Here is a 14,329-nt window from a genome sequence, read left to right on the forward strand (position 1 = left end):
TCCAGCTGGCCTTAACCTCTACCTAACCTCTCTATCTGGTCTTAACCTCTCCATCTGGCCATAACCTCTCCATCTGGTCTTAACCTCTCCATCTGGCCTTAACCTCTCCATCTGGTCTTAACCTCTCCATCTGGTCTTAACCTCTACCTTAATACCTTAACCTCTCCATCTGGTCTTAACCTCTACATCTGGCCTTAACCTCTCCAGCTTGCCTTAACCTCTCCAGCTGGCCTTAACCTCTACCTAACCTCTCTATCTGGTCTTAACCTCTCCATCTGGCCATAACCTCTCCATCTGGTCTTAACCTCTCCATCTGGCCTTAACCTCTCCATCTGGCCTTAACCTCTCCATCTTGTCTTAACCTCTCCATCTGGTCTTAACCTCTACATCTGGCCTTAACCTCTCCAGCTTGCCTTAACCTCTCTCCAGCTGGCCTTAACCTCTACCTAACCTCTCTATCTGGTCTTAACCTCTCCATCTGGCCATAACCTCTCCATCTGGTCTTAACCTCTCCATCTGGCCTTAACCTCTCCATCTGGCCTTAACCTCTCCATCTGGTCTTAACCTCTCCATCTGGTCTTAACCTCCATCTGGTCTTAACCTCCATCTGGTCTTAACCTCTCCATCTGGTCTTAACCTCTACCTTAATACCTTAACCTCGCCATCTGGCCATAACCTCGCCATTTGGCCATAACCTCTTCATCTGGCCTTAACCTCTCCATCTGGTCTTAACCTCTCCATCTGGTCTTAACCTCTCCATCTGGTCTTAACCTCTCCATCAGGTCTTAACCTCTCCATCTGGTCTTAACCTCTACCTTAATACCTTAACCTCTCCAGCTGGCCTTAACCTCCAGCTGGCCTTAACCTCTCCAGCTGGCCTTAACCTCTCCAGCTGGCCTTAACCTCTACTTAACCTCTCCGTCTGGCCTTAACCTCTCCGTCTGGCCTTAATCTCTCCGTCTGGCCTAAACCGCTCCATCTGGCCTTAACCTCTACCTTAACCTCTCCATCTGGCCTTAACCTCTACCTTAACCTCTCCATCTGGCCTTAACCTGTCCATCTGGCCTTAACCTGTCCATCTGGCCTTAACCTCTCCAGCTGGCCTTAACCTCTACCTAACCTCTCCATCTGGTCTTAACCTCTCCATCTGGCCATAACCTCTCCATCTGGCCATAACCTCTCCATCTGGCCTTAACCTCTCCATCTGGTCTTAACCTCTACCTTAATACCTTAACCTCTCCATCTGGTCTTAACCTCTACATCTGGCCTTAACCTCTCCAGCTTGCCTTAACCTCTCCAGCTGGCCTTAACCTCTACCTAACCTCTCTATCTGGTCTTAACCTCTCCATCTGGCCATAACCTCTCCATCTGGTCTTAACCTCTCCATCTGGCATTAACCTCTCCATCTGGCCATAACCTCTCCATCTGGTCTTAACCTCTCCATCTGGTCTTAACCTCTCCATCTGGTCTTAAGTTCTCCATCTGGTCTTAACCTCTCCATCTGGTCTTAACCTCTACATCTGGTCTTAACCTCTACGTCTGGTCTTAACCTCTCCGTCTGGTCTTAACCTCTCCGTCTGGCCGTAACCTCTCCATCTGGTCTTAACCTCTCCGTCTGGTCTTAACCTCTCCGTCTGGCCGTAACCTCTCCATCTGGCCGTAACCTCCCCATCTGGCCGTAACCTCCCCATCTGGCCGTAACCTCTCCATCTGGTCTTAAACTCTCCATCTGGTCTTAACCTCTACCTTAATACCTTAACCTCTCCATCTGGCCTTAACCTCTACTTAACCTCTCCATCTGGCCTTAACCTCTACTTAACCTCTCCATCTGACCTTAACCTCTCCATCTGACCTTAACCTCTCCATCTGGCCTTAACCTCTCCATCTGGTCTTAACCTCGCCATCTGGCCATAACCTCTCCATCTGGCCATAATCTTTCCATCTGGTCTTAAACACTCCATCTGGCCTAAACCTCTCCATCTGGCCTTAACCTCTACCTTAACCTCTCCATCTGGCCTTAATCTCTACCTTAACCTCTCCATCTGGTCTTAACCTCTCCATCTGGCCATAACCTCTCCATCTGGCCATAACCTCTCCATCTGGTCTTAACCTCTCCATCTGGCCATAACCTCTCCATCTGGCCATAACCTCTCCATCTGGTCTTAACCTCTCCATCTGGTCTTAACCTCTCCATCTGGTCTTAACCTCTCATCTGGTCTTAATCTCTACATCTGGTCTTAATCTCTACATCTGGTCTTAACCTCTACCTTAATACCTTAACCTCTCCATCTGGCCTTAACCTGTCCATCTGGCCTTAACCTGTCCATCTGGCCTTAACCTTTCCAGCTTGCCTTAACCTCTCCAGCTGGCCTTAACCTCTACCTAACCTCTCTATCTGGTCTTAACCTCTCCATCTGGCCATAACCTCTCCATCTGGCCATAACCTCTCCATCTGGTCTTAACCTCTCCATCTGGCCTTAACCTCTCCATCTGGCCTTAACCTCTACTTAACCGCTCCATCTGACCTTAACCTCTCCATCGGACCTTAACCTCTCCATCTGGTCTTAACCTCTCCATCTGAACTTAACCTCTCCATCTGACCTTAACCTCTCCATCTGACCTTAACCTCTCCATCTGGTCTTAACCTCTCCATCTGACCTTAACCTCTCCATCTGGTCTTAACCTCTCCATCTGGTCTTAACCTCTCCATCTGGTCTTAACCTCGCCATCTGGCCTTAACCTCGCCATCTGGCCTTAACCTCTCCATCTGGCCTTAACCTCTCCATCTGGTCTTAACCTCTCCATCTGGTCTTAACCTCTACATCTGGTCTTAACCTCTACCTTAACCTCTCCAGCTGGCCTTAACCTCTCCAGCTGGCCTTAACCTCTCCAGCTGGCCTTAACCTCTACTTAACCTCTCCGTCTGGCCTTAACCTCTCCGTCTGGCCTTAATCTCTCCGTCTGGCCTTAACTTAACTCTCCATCTGGCCTTAACCTCTCCTGTCTGGCCTTGTAACCTCTCCAGCTGGCCTTAACCTCTACCTAACCTCCATCTGTTCTTAACCTCTCCATTAACCTCTCCATCTGGTCTTAACCTCTCCATCTGGTCTTCATCTGGGCCTTTAACTTAATCTCTCCATCTGGTCTTAACCTCTACATCTGCCTTAAGCTTGCCTTAACCTCCAGCTGGCCTTAACCTCTACCTAACCTCTCTATCTGTTCTTAACCTCTCCATCTGGCCATAACCTCTCCATCTGGTCTTAACCTCTCCATCTGGCCTTAACCTCTCCATCTGGTCTTAACCTCTCCATCTGGTCTTAATCTCCATCTGGTCTTAACCATCCATCTGGTCTTAACCTCTCTATCTGGTCTTAACCTCTCCATCTGGCCATAACCTCTCCATCTGGTCTTAACCTCTCCATCTGGCCTTAACCTCTCCATCTGGTCTTAACCTCTCCATCTGGTCTTAACCTCTACCTTAATACCTTAACCTCTCCATCTGGTCTTAACCTCTACATCTGGCCTTAACCTCTCCAGCTTGCCTTAACCTCTCCAGCTGGCCTTAACCTCTACCTAACCTCTCTATCTGGTCTTAACCTCTCTATCTGGTCTTAACCTCTCCATCTGGTCTTAACCTCTCCATCTGGCCTTAACCTCTCCATCTGGCCTTAACCTCTCCATCTGGCCTTAACCTCTCCATCTGGTCTTAACCTCTACCTTAATACCTTAATCTCTCCATCTGGTCTTAACCTCTACATCTGGCCTTAACCTCTCCAGCTTGCCTTAACCTCTCCAGCTGGCCTTAACCTCTACCTAACCTCTCTATCTGGTCTTAACCTCTCCATCTGGCCATAACCTCTCCATCTGGTCTTACCCTCTCCATCTGGCCTTACCCTCTCCATCTGGCCTTAACCTCTCCATCTGGCCTTAACCTCTCCATCTGGTCTTAACCTCTCCATCTGGTCTTAACCTCTACCTTAATACCTTAACCTCGCCATCTGGCCATAACCTTGCCATCTGGCCATAACCTCTCCATCTGGCCATAACCTCTCCATCTGGCCTTAACCTCTCCATCTGGTCTTAACCTCTCCATCTGGTCTTAACCTCTCCATCTGGTCTTAACCTCTACCTTAATACCTTAACCTCTCCAGCTGGCCTTAACCTCTCCAGCTGGCCTTAACCCTCTCCAGCTGGCCTTAACCTCTCCAGCTGGCCTTAACCTCTACTTAACCTCTCCGTCTGGCCTTAACCTCTCCGTCTGGCCTTAACCTCTCCGTCTGGCCTTAACCTCTCCGTCTGGCCTTAACCTCTCCGTCTGGCCGTAACCTCTCCGTCTGGCTGTAACCTCTCAGCTTGGCCGTAAATTCTCCCTTAACACGCTCCATCTGGCCTAAACCTCTCCATCTGGCCTTAACCTCTCCATCTGACCTTAACCTCTACCTTAACCTCTCCATCTGGCCATAACCTCTCCATCTGGTCTTAACCTCTCCATCTGGTCTTAACCTGTCCATCTGGCCTTAACCTGTCCATCTGGCCTTAACCTCTCCAGCTTGCCTTAACCTCTCCAGCTGGCCTTAACCTCTACCTAACCTCTCTATCTGGTCTTAACCTCTCCATCTGGCCTTAACCTCTCCATCTGGTCTTAACCTCTACCTTAATACCTTAACCTCTCCATCTGGTCTTAACCTCTACATCTGGCCTTAACCTCTCCAGCTTGCCTTAACCTCTCCAGCTGGCCTTAACCTCTACCTAAACTCTCTATCTGGTCTTAACCTCTCCATCTGGCCATAACCTCTCCATCTGGTCTTAACCTCTCCATCTGGCATTAGCTCTCCATCTGGCCTTAACTCTCTATCTGGTCTTAACCTCTCCATCTGGTCTTAACCTCTCCATCTGGTCTTAACCTCTCCATCTGGTCTTAACCTCTACCTTAATACCTTAATCTCTCCATCTGGTCTTCACCTCTACATCTGGCCTTAACCTCTCCAGCTTGCCTTAACCTCTCCAGCTGGCCTTAACCTCTACCTAACCTCTCTATCTGGTCTTAACCTCTCCATCTGGCCTTAACCTCTCCATCTGGTCTTAACCTCTCCATCTGGTCTTAACCTCCATCTGGTCTTAACCTCTCCATCTGGTCTTAACCTCTACCTTAATACCTTAACCTCTCCATCTGGTCTTAACCTCTATATCTGGCCTTAACCTCTCTATCTGGCCTTAATCTCTCCATCTGGCCTTAATCTCTCCATCTGGCCTTAATCTCTCCATCTGGCCTTAATCTCTCCATCTGGCCTTAACCTCTCCATCTGGCCTTAACCTCTCCATCTGGTCTTAACCTCTCCATCTGGTCTTAACCTCTACCTTAATACCTTAACCTCTCCATCTGGTCTTAACCTCTACATCTGGTCTTAACCTCTACATCTGGTCTTAACCTCTCCATCTGGTCTTAACCTCTCCATCTTGCCATAACCTCTCCATCTGGCCTTAACCTCTCCACCTGGCCTTAACCTCTCCACCTGGCCTTAACCTCTCCACCTGGCCTTAACCTCTCCACCTGGCCTTAACCTCTCCACCTGGCCTTAACCTGTCCATCTGGCCGTAACCTCTCCATCTGGCCGTAACCTCTCCATCTGGCCATAACCTCTCCCTACTGGCCGTAACCCTCTCCATCTGGCCGTAATCTCTCCATCTGGTCTTAACCTCTCCATCTGGCCTTAACCTCTACTTAACCGCTCCATCTGGCCTTAACCTCTACTTAACCTCTCCATCTGGCCTTAACCTCTCCAGCTGGCCTTAAACTCTCCAGCTGGCCTTAACCTCTACTTAACCTCTTCATCTGGTCCTACTTAACCTCTCCATCTGGTCTTAACCTCTTCATCTGGTCCTACTTAACCTCTCCATCTGGCCTTAACCTCTCCATCTGGCCTTAACCTCTCCATCTGGCCTTGACCTCTCCATCTGGTCTTAACCTCTCCATCTGGTCTTAACCACTACTTAACCTCTACTTAGTTCTCTCCATCTGGTCTTAACCTCTCCATCTGGTCTTAACCTTTCCATCTGGTCTTAACCTCTCCATCTGGTCTTAACCTCTCCATCTGGTCTTAACCTCTCCATCTGGTCTTAACCTCTACCTTAATACCTTAACCTCTCCATCTGGTCTTAACCTCTCCATCTGGTCTTAATCTCTCCATCTGGTCTTAACCTCTCCATCTGGTCTTAACCTCTACCTTAACCTCTCCATCTGGTCTTAACCTCTCCATCTGGTCTTAACCTCTACCTTAATACCTTAACCTCTCCATCTGGTCTCAACCTCTCCATCTGGTCTTAACCTCTCCATCTGGTCTCAACCTCTCCATCTGGTCTCAACCTCTCCATCTGGTCTTAACCTCTCCATCTGGTCTTAACCTCTCCATCTGGTCTTAACCTCTCCATCTGGTCTTAACCTCTACCGTAATACCTTAACCTCTCCATCTGGTCTTAACCCCTACCTTAATACCTTAACCTCTCCATCTGGTCTTAACCTCTCCATCTGGTCTTAACCTCTACCTTAATACCTTAACCTCTCCATCTGGCCGTAACCTCTCCATCTGGCCATAACCTCTCCCTACTGGCCGTAACCCTCTCCATCTGGCCGTAACCTCTCCATCTGGTCTTAACCTCTCCATCTGGCCTTAACCTCTACTTAACCGCTCCATCTGGCCTTAACCTCTACTTAACCTCTCCATCTGGCCTTAACAGCTCCAGCTGGCCTTAACCTCTCCAGCTGGCCTTAAACTCTCCAGCTGGCCTTAACCTCTCCAGCTGGCCTTAACCTCTACTTAACCTCTTCATCTGGTCCTACTTAACCTCTTCATCTGGTCTTAACCTCTTCATCTGGTCCTACTTAACCTCTCCATCTGGTCTTAACCTCTTCATCTGGTCCTACTTAACCTCTCCATCTGGCCTTAACCTCTCCATCTGGCCTTGACCTCTCCATCTGGTCTTAACCTCTCCATCTGGTCTTAACCACTACTTAACCTCTAGCCTTAGCCTCTCCATCTGGTCTTAACCTCTCCATCTGGTCTTAACCTTTCCATCTGGTCTTAACCTCTCCATCTGGTCTTAACCTCTCCATCTGGTCTTAACCTCTACCTTAATACCTTAACCTCTCCATCTGGTCTTAATCTCTCCATCTGGTCTTAATCTCTCCATCTGGTCTTAACCTCTCCATCTGGTCTTAACCTCTACCTTAATACCTTAACCTCTCCATCTGGTCTTAACCTCTCCATCTGGTCTTAACCTCTACCTTAATACCTTAACCTCTCCATCTGGTCTTAACCTCTCCATCTGGTCTTAACCTCTCCATCTGGTCTCAACCTCTCCATCTCGTCTTAACCTCTCAATCTGGTCTTAACCTCTCCATCTGGTCTTAACCTCTCCATCTGGTCTTAACCTCTACCTTAATACCTTAATCTCTCCATCTGGTCTTCACCTCTACATCTGGCCTTAACCTCTCCAGCTTGCCTTAACCTCTCCAGCTGGCCTTAACCTCTACCTAACCTCTCTATCTGGTCTTAACCTCTCCATCTGGCCATAACCTCTCCATCTGGTCTTAACCTCTCCATCTGGCCTTAACCTCTCCATCTGGTCTTAACCTCTCCATCTGGTCTTAACCTCCATCTGGTCTTAACCTCTCCATCTGGTCTTAACCTCTACCTTAATACCTTAACCTCTCCATCTGGTCTTAACCTCTATATCTGGCCTTAACCTCTCTATCTGGCCTTAATCTCTCTATCTGGCCTTAATCTCTCCATCTGGCCTTAATCTCTCCATCTGGCCTTAATCTCTCCATCTGGCCTTAACCTCTCCATCTGGCCTTAACCTCTCCATCTGGCCTTAACCTCTCCATCTGGCCTTAACCTCTCCATCTGGTCTTAACCTCTACCTTAATACCTTAACCTCTCCATCTGGTCTTAACCTCTACATCTGGTCTTAACCTCTACATCTGGTCTTAACCTCTCCATCTGGTCTTAACCTCTCCATCTTGCCATAACCTCTCCATCTGGCCTTAACCTCTCCACCTGGCCTTAACCTCTCCACCTGGCCTTAACCTCTCCACCTGGCCTTAACCTCTCCACCTGGCCTTAACCTCTCCACCTGGCCTTAACCTGTCCATCTGGCCGTAACCTCTCCATCTGGCCGTAACCTCTCCATCTGGCCATAACCTCTCCCTACTGGCCGTAACCCTCTCCATCTGGCCGTAATCTCTCCATCTGGTCTTAACCTCTCCATCTGGCCTTAACCTCTACTTAACCGCTCCATCTGGCCTTAACCTCTACTTAACCTCTCCATCTGGCCTTAACCTCTCCAGCTGGCCTTAACCTCTACTTAACCTCTTCATCTGGTCCTACTTAACCTCTCCATCTGGTCTTAACCTCTTCATCTGGTCCTACTTAACCTCTCCATCTGGCCTTAACCTCTCCATCTGGTCTTAACCTCTTCATCTGGTCCTACTTAACCTCTCCATCTGGCCTTAACCTCTCCATCTGGCCTTAACCTCTCCATCTGGCCTTGACCTCTCCATCTGGTCTTAACCTCTCCATCTGGTCTTAACCACTACTTAACCTCTACTTAGCCTCTCCATCTGGTCTTAACCTCTCCATCTGGTCTTAACCTTTCCATCTGGTCTTAACCTCTCCATCTGGTCTTAACCTCTCCATCTGGTCTTAACCTCTCCATCTGGTCTTAACCTCTACCTTAATACCTTAACCTCTCCATCTGGTCTTAACCTCTCCATCTGGTCTTAATCTCTCCATCTGGTCTTAACCTCTCCATCTGGTCTTAACCTCTACCTTAACCTCTCCATCTGGTCTTAACCTCTCCATCTGGTCTTAACCTCTACCTTAATACCTTAACCTCTCCATCTGGTCTCAACCTCTCCATCTGGTCTTAACCTCTCCATCTGGTCTCAACCTCTCCATCTGGTCTCAACCTCTCCATCTGGTCTTAACCTCTCCATCTGGTCTTAACCTCTCCATCTGGTCTTAACCTCCTCCATCTGGTCTTAACCTCTCCATCTGGTCTTAACCTCTCCATCTGGTCTTAACCCCTACCTTAATACCTTAACCTCTCCATCTGGTCTTAACCTCTCCATCTGGTCTTAACCTCTACCTTAATACCTTAACCTCTCCATCTGGCCGTAACCTCTCCATCTGGCCATAACCTCTCCATCTGGCCTTAACCCTCTCCATCTGGCCGTAACCTCTCCATCTGGTCTTAACCTCTCCATCTGGCCTTAACCTCTACTTAACCGCTCCATCTGGCCTTAACCTCTACTTAACCTCTCCATCTGGCCTTAACAGCTCCAGCTGGCCTTAACCTCTCCAGCTGGCCTTAAACTCTCCAGCTGGCCTTAACCTCTCCAGCTGGCCTTAACCTCTCCAGCTGGCCTTAACCTCTACTTAACCTCTTCATCTGGTCCTACTTAACCTCTTCATCTGGTCTTAACCTCTTCATCTGGTCCTACTTAACCTCTCCATCTGGTCTTAACCTCTTCATCTGGTCCTACTTAACCTCTCCATCTGGCCTTAACCTCTCCATCTGGCCTTGACCTCTCCATCTGGTCTTAACCTCTCCATCTGGTCTTAACCACTACTTAACCTCTACTTAGCCTCTCCATCTGGTCTTAACCTCTCCATCTGGTCTTAACCTTTCCATCTGGTCTTAACCTCTCCATCTGGTCTTAACCTCTCCATCTGGTCTTAACCTCTCCATCTGGTCTTAACCTCTACCTTAATACCTTAACCTCTCCATCTGGTCTTAATCTCTCCATCTGGTCTTAATCTCTCCATCTGGTCTTAACCTCTCCATCTGGTCTTAACCTCTACCTTAATACCTTAACCTCTCCATCTGGTCTTAACCTCTCCATCTGGTCTTAACCTCTACTTTAATACCTTAACCTCTCCATCTGGTCTCAACCTCTCCATCTGGTCTTAACCTCTCCATCTGGTCTCAACCTCTCCATCTCGTCTTAACCTCTCAATCTGGTCTTAACCTCTCCATCTGGTCTTAACCTCTCCATCTGGTCTTAACCTCTACCTTAATACCTTAACCTCTCCATCTGGTCTTAACCCCTACCTTAATACCTTAACCTCTCCATCTGGTCTTAACCTCTCCATCTGGTCTTAACCTCTACCTTAATACCTTAACCTCTCCATCTGGCCTTAACCTTTCCATCTGGTCTTAACCTTTCCATCTGGTCTTAACCTTTCCATCTGGTCTTAACCTCTCCATCTGGTCTTAACCTTTCCATCTGGCCTTAACCTCTCCATCTGGTCTTAACCTCTCCATCTGGTCTTAACCTCTCCATCTTGCCATAACCTCTCCATCTTGCCATAACCTCTCCATCTGGCCTTAACCTCTCCACCTGGCCTTAACCTCTCCACCTGGCCTTAACCTCTCCACCTGGCCTTAACCTCTCCACCTGGCCTTAACCTGTCCATCTGGCCGTAACCTCTCCATCTGGCCGTAACCTCTCCATCTGGCCATAACCTCTCCCTACTGGCCGTAACCCTCTCCATCTGGCCGTAACCTCTCCATCTGGTCTTAACCTCTCCATCTGGCCTTAACCTCTACTTAACCGCTCCATCTGGCCTTAACCTCTACTTAACCTCTTCATCTGGTCCTACTTAACCTCTCCATCTGGTCTTAACCTCTTCATCTGGTCCTACTTAACCTCTCCATCTGGCCTTAACCTCTCCATCTGGCCTTAACCTCTCCATCTGGCCTTGACCTCTCCATCTGGTCTTAACCTCTCCATCTGGTCTTAACCACTACTTAACCTCTACTTAGCCTCTCCATCTGGTCTTAACCTCTCCATCTGGTCTTAACCTTTCCATCTGGTCTTAACCTCTCCATCTGGTCTTAACCTCTCCATCTTGTCTTAACCTGTACCTTAATACCTTAACCTCTCCATCTGGTCTTAACCTCTCCATCTGGTCTTAATCTCTCCATCTGGTCTTAACCTCTCCATCTGGTCTTAACCTCTACCTTAATACCTTAACCTCTCCATCTGGTCTTAACCTCTCCATCTGGTCTTAACCTCTACCTTAATACCTTAACCTCTCCATCTGGTCTCAACCTCTCCATCTGGTCTTAACCTCTCCATCTGGTCTCAACCTCTCCATCTGGTCTCAACCTCTCCATCTGGTCTTAACCTCTCCATCTGGTCTTAACCTCTCCATCTGGTCTTAACCTCTCCATCTGGTCTTAACCTCTACCTTAATACCTTAACCTCTCCATCTGGTCTTAACCCCTACCTTAATACCTTAACCTCTCCATCTGGTCTTAACCTCTCCATCTGGTCTTAACCTCTACCTTAATACCTTAACCTCTCCATCTGGCCGTAACCTCTCCATCTGGCCATAACCTCTCCCTACTGGCCGTAACCCTCTCCATCTGGCCGTAACCTCTCCATCTGGTCTTAACCTCTCCATCTGGCCTTAACCTCTACTTAACCGCTCCATCTGGCCTTAACCTCTACTTAACCTCTCCATCTGGCCTTAACAGCTCCAGCTGGCCTTAACCTCTCCAGCTGGCCTTAAACTCTCCAGCTGGCCTTAACCTCTCCAGCTGGCCTTAACCTCTACTTAACCTCTTCATCTGGTCCTACTTAACCTCTTCATCTGGTCTTAACCTCTTCATCTGGTCCTACTTAACCTCTCCATCTGGTCTTAACCTCTTCATCTGGTCCTACTTAACCTCTCCATCTGGCCTTAACCTCTCCATCTGGCCATAACCTCTCCCTACTGGCCGTAACCCTCTCCATCTGGCCGTAACCTCTCCATCTGGTCTTAACCTCTCCATCTGGCCTTAACCTCTACTTAACCGCTCCATCTGGCCTTAACCTCTACTTAACCTCTCCATCTGGCCTTAACAGCTCCAGCTGGCCTTAACCTCTCCAGCTGGCCTTAAACTCTCCAGCTGGCCTTAACCTCTCCAGCTGGCCTTAACCTCTACTTAACCTCTTCATCTGGTCCTACTTAACCTCTTCATCTGGTCTTAACCTCTTCATCTGGTCCTACTTAACCTCTCCATCTGGTCTTAACCTCTTCATCTGGTCCTACTTAACCTCTCCATCTGGCCTTAACCTCTCCATCTGGCCTTGACCTCTCCATCTGGTCTTAACCACTACTTAACCTCTACTTAGCCTCTCCATCTGGTCTTAACCTTTCCATCTGGTCTTAACCTTTCCATCTGGTCTTAACCTCTCCATCTGGTCTTAACCTCTCCATCTGGTCTTAACCTCTCCATCTGGTCTTAACCTCTCCATCTGGTCTTAACCTCTACCTTAATACCTTAACCTCTCCATCTGGTCTTAATCTCTCCATCTGGTCTTAATCTCTCCATCTGGTCTTAACCTCTCCATCTGGTCTTAACCTCTACCTTAATACCTTAACCTCTCCATCTGGTCTTAACCTCTCCATCTGGTCTTAACCTCTACCTTAATACCTTAACCTCTCCATCTGGTCTCAACCTCTCCATCTGGTCTTAACCTCTCCATCTGGTCTCAACCTCTCCATCTGGTCTTAACCTCTCAATCTGGTCTTAACCTCTCCATCTGGTCTTAACCTCTCCATCTGGTCTTAACCTCTACCTTAATACCTTAACCTCTCCATCTGGTCTTAACCCCTACCTTAATACCTTAACCTCTCCATCTGGTCTTAACCTCTCCATCTGGTCTTAACCTCTACCTTAATACCTTAACCACTCCATCTGGCCTTAACCTATCCATCTGGCCTTAACCTATCCATCTGGCCTTAACCTATCCATCTGGTCTTAACCTTTCCATCTGGTCTTAACCTCTCCATCTGGTCTTAACCTTTCCATCTGGTCTTAACCTCTCCATCTGGCCTTAACCTCTCCATCTGGTCTTAACCTCTCCATCTGGCCTTAATCTCCATCTGGTCTTAACCTCCATCTGGTCTTAACCTCTCCATCTGGTCTTAATCTCTCCATCTGGCCTTAACCTCTCCATCTGGTCTTAACCTCTCAATCTGGTCAGCCGGGTGAAGGAGTGTTGGGTCCGCATCAGCCCATCCAGGTCCCCTCTATACATCTACCTCCTCCCATCCAGAGAATCATGGACCCAGGTAACCTTCTACTCAGGAAATAATAGAATCATTAGGGCCAGTTTCCCAGACACAGATTAAGCCTGGTCCTGGACTAAAAAGCTGTTTTTAAATTCAGAATATTCATTCTTTGCGAATTCTGTTTTAACCTGGACTAGGTTTAATCTGTGTCTGGGAATCCGGCCATAAAACGCTTCAATATTTGTTGTGTTTTCTGGGTCTCTGTGTTAAAGGACACTTCCCCCAGAGGAAATTGCCACCACTATTTCGATGTAATTTCCTGTCTAAAGTTTGAAGCCCTTATTTTAATCAGCTCCACAGCTCAGTAGCTGTTTGGCACATCTCAGTCACCAAGAGGGAGAACTTTGCAGCTCTTTCTGAATAATAAACATGCTGGTGGGTGGTAAAATTAAAATAAAACCCAAACTAGAAACAAAACGGAGGCTGAAAATATAATTTGTATGTCGTATCATAGGAAAGATGCTGCATTCAAACGGATTAAAAATGAAGTGGGCAGTTTGGGTTTGACGACAAACATGTTTTCCTGTTGTTCTGTTTCACTGTCAGATTCCTCCAGTATCTCTGAGGCTCTGACACCTGACCTATCAGAGATGGTCTCCTCCATTGACATGGGTCACATGACCAAGGACGTGTCCATGCTAGCCAATGACGGGGATGTCTCCTGTCGTCAACACCACCCCAACCCCCAAGACCTGACGTCCCCTCCCTCTGGTGGAGCCGCCACAGGGGACCTGATCAGTCATGGCCCTGTCTGACACTGCTACATCACTGGACCAGGGGGTTGATCAGAACATGGCAATACACTCACACCTGACAAACCACAGCCCACAACTCAAGGCAGAGGAGGAGGAGGGGGAGAGGAGGCGTTAGAGCACGTTGCTGCAACAGAGGAGGAGGAGGCATTAGAGCACGTTGCTGCATCAGAGGAGGAGGAGGCATTAGAGCACATTGCTGTATCAGAGGAGAAGGAGGAGGCATTAGAGCACATGGCTGTATCAGAGGAGGAGGAGGAGGAGGCATTAGAGCACGTTGCTGTATCAGAGGAGGAGGAGGAGGCATTAGAGCACGTTGCTGTATCAGAGGAGGAGGAGGAGGCATTAGAGCACGTTGCTGTATCAGAGGAGGAGGAGGCATTAGAGCACGTTGCTGTATCAGAGGAGGAGGAGGCATTAGAGCACGTTGCTGCATCAGAGGAGGAGGAG

The 14,329-nt window shown here is 48.3% G+C and overlaps 1 protein-coding gene across 1 annotated transcript in view; it reads left to right on the top strand.

Moving 5' to 3' along the window:
* LOC127928963 (Golgi reassembly-stacking protein 1-like) overlaps positions 1-13,910 on the top strand; it is a 39,065-nt gene extending 25,155 nt beyond the window's left edge. Inside the window, exons 7-8 of the mRNA XM_052516606.1 lie at positions 13,040-13,127; positions 13,674-13,910. Of these exons, the coding sequence (XP_052372566.1) occupies positions 13,040-13,127; positions 13,674-13,882 (297 nt within the window). The 3' untranslated portion in view covers positions 13,883-13,910. The remainder of the gene's footprint in view (positions 1-13,039; positions 13,128-13,673) is intronic.
* The last annotated feature ends 419 nt before the right edge of the window (positions 13,911-14,329 follow it).

Source organism: Oncorhynchus keta, unplaced genomic scaffold (assembly GCF_023373465.1).
Source record: "Oncorhynchus keta strain PuntledgeMale-10-30-2019 unplaced genomic scaffold, Oket_V2 Un_scaffold_515_pilon_pilon, whole genome shotgun sequence".
Lineage (NCBI taxonomy): Eukaryota > Metazoa > Chordata > Actinopteri > Salmoniformes > Salmonidae > Oncorhynchus > Oncorhynchus keta.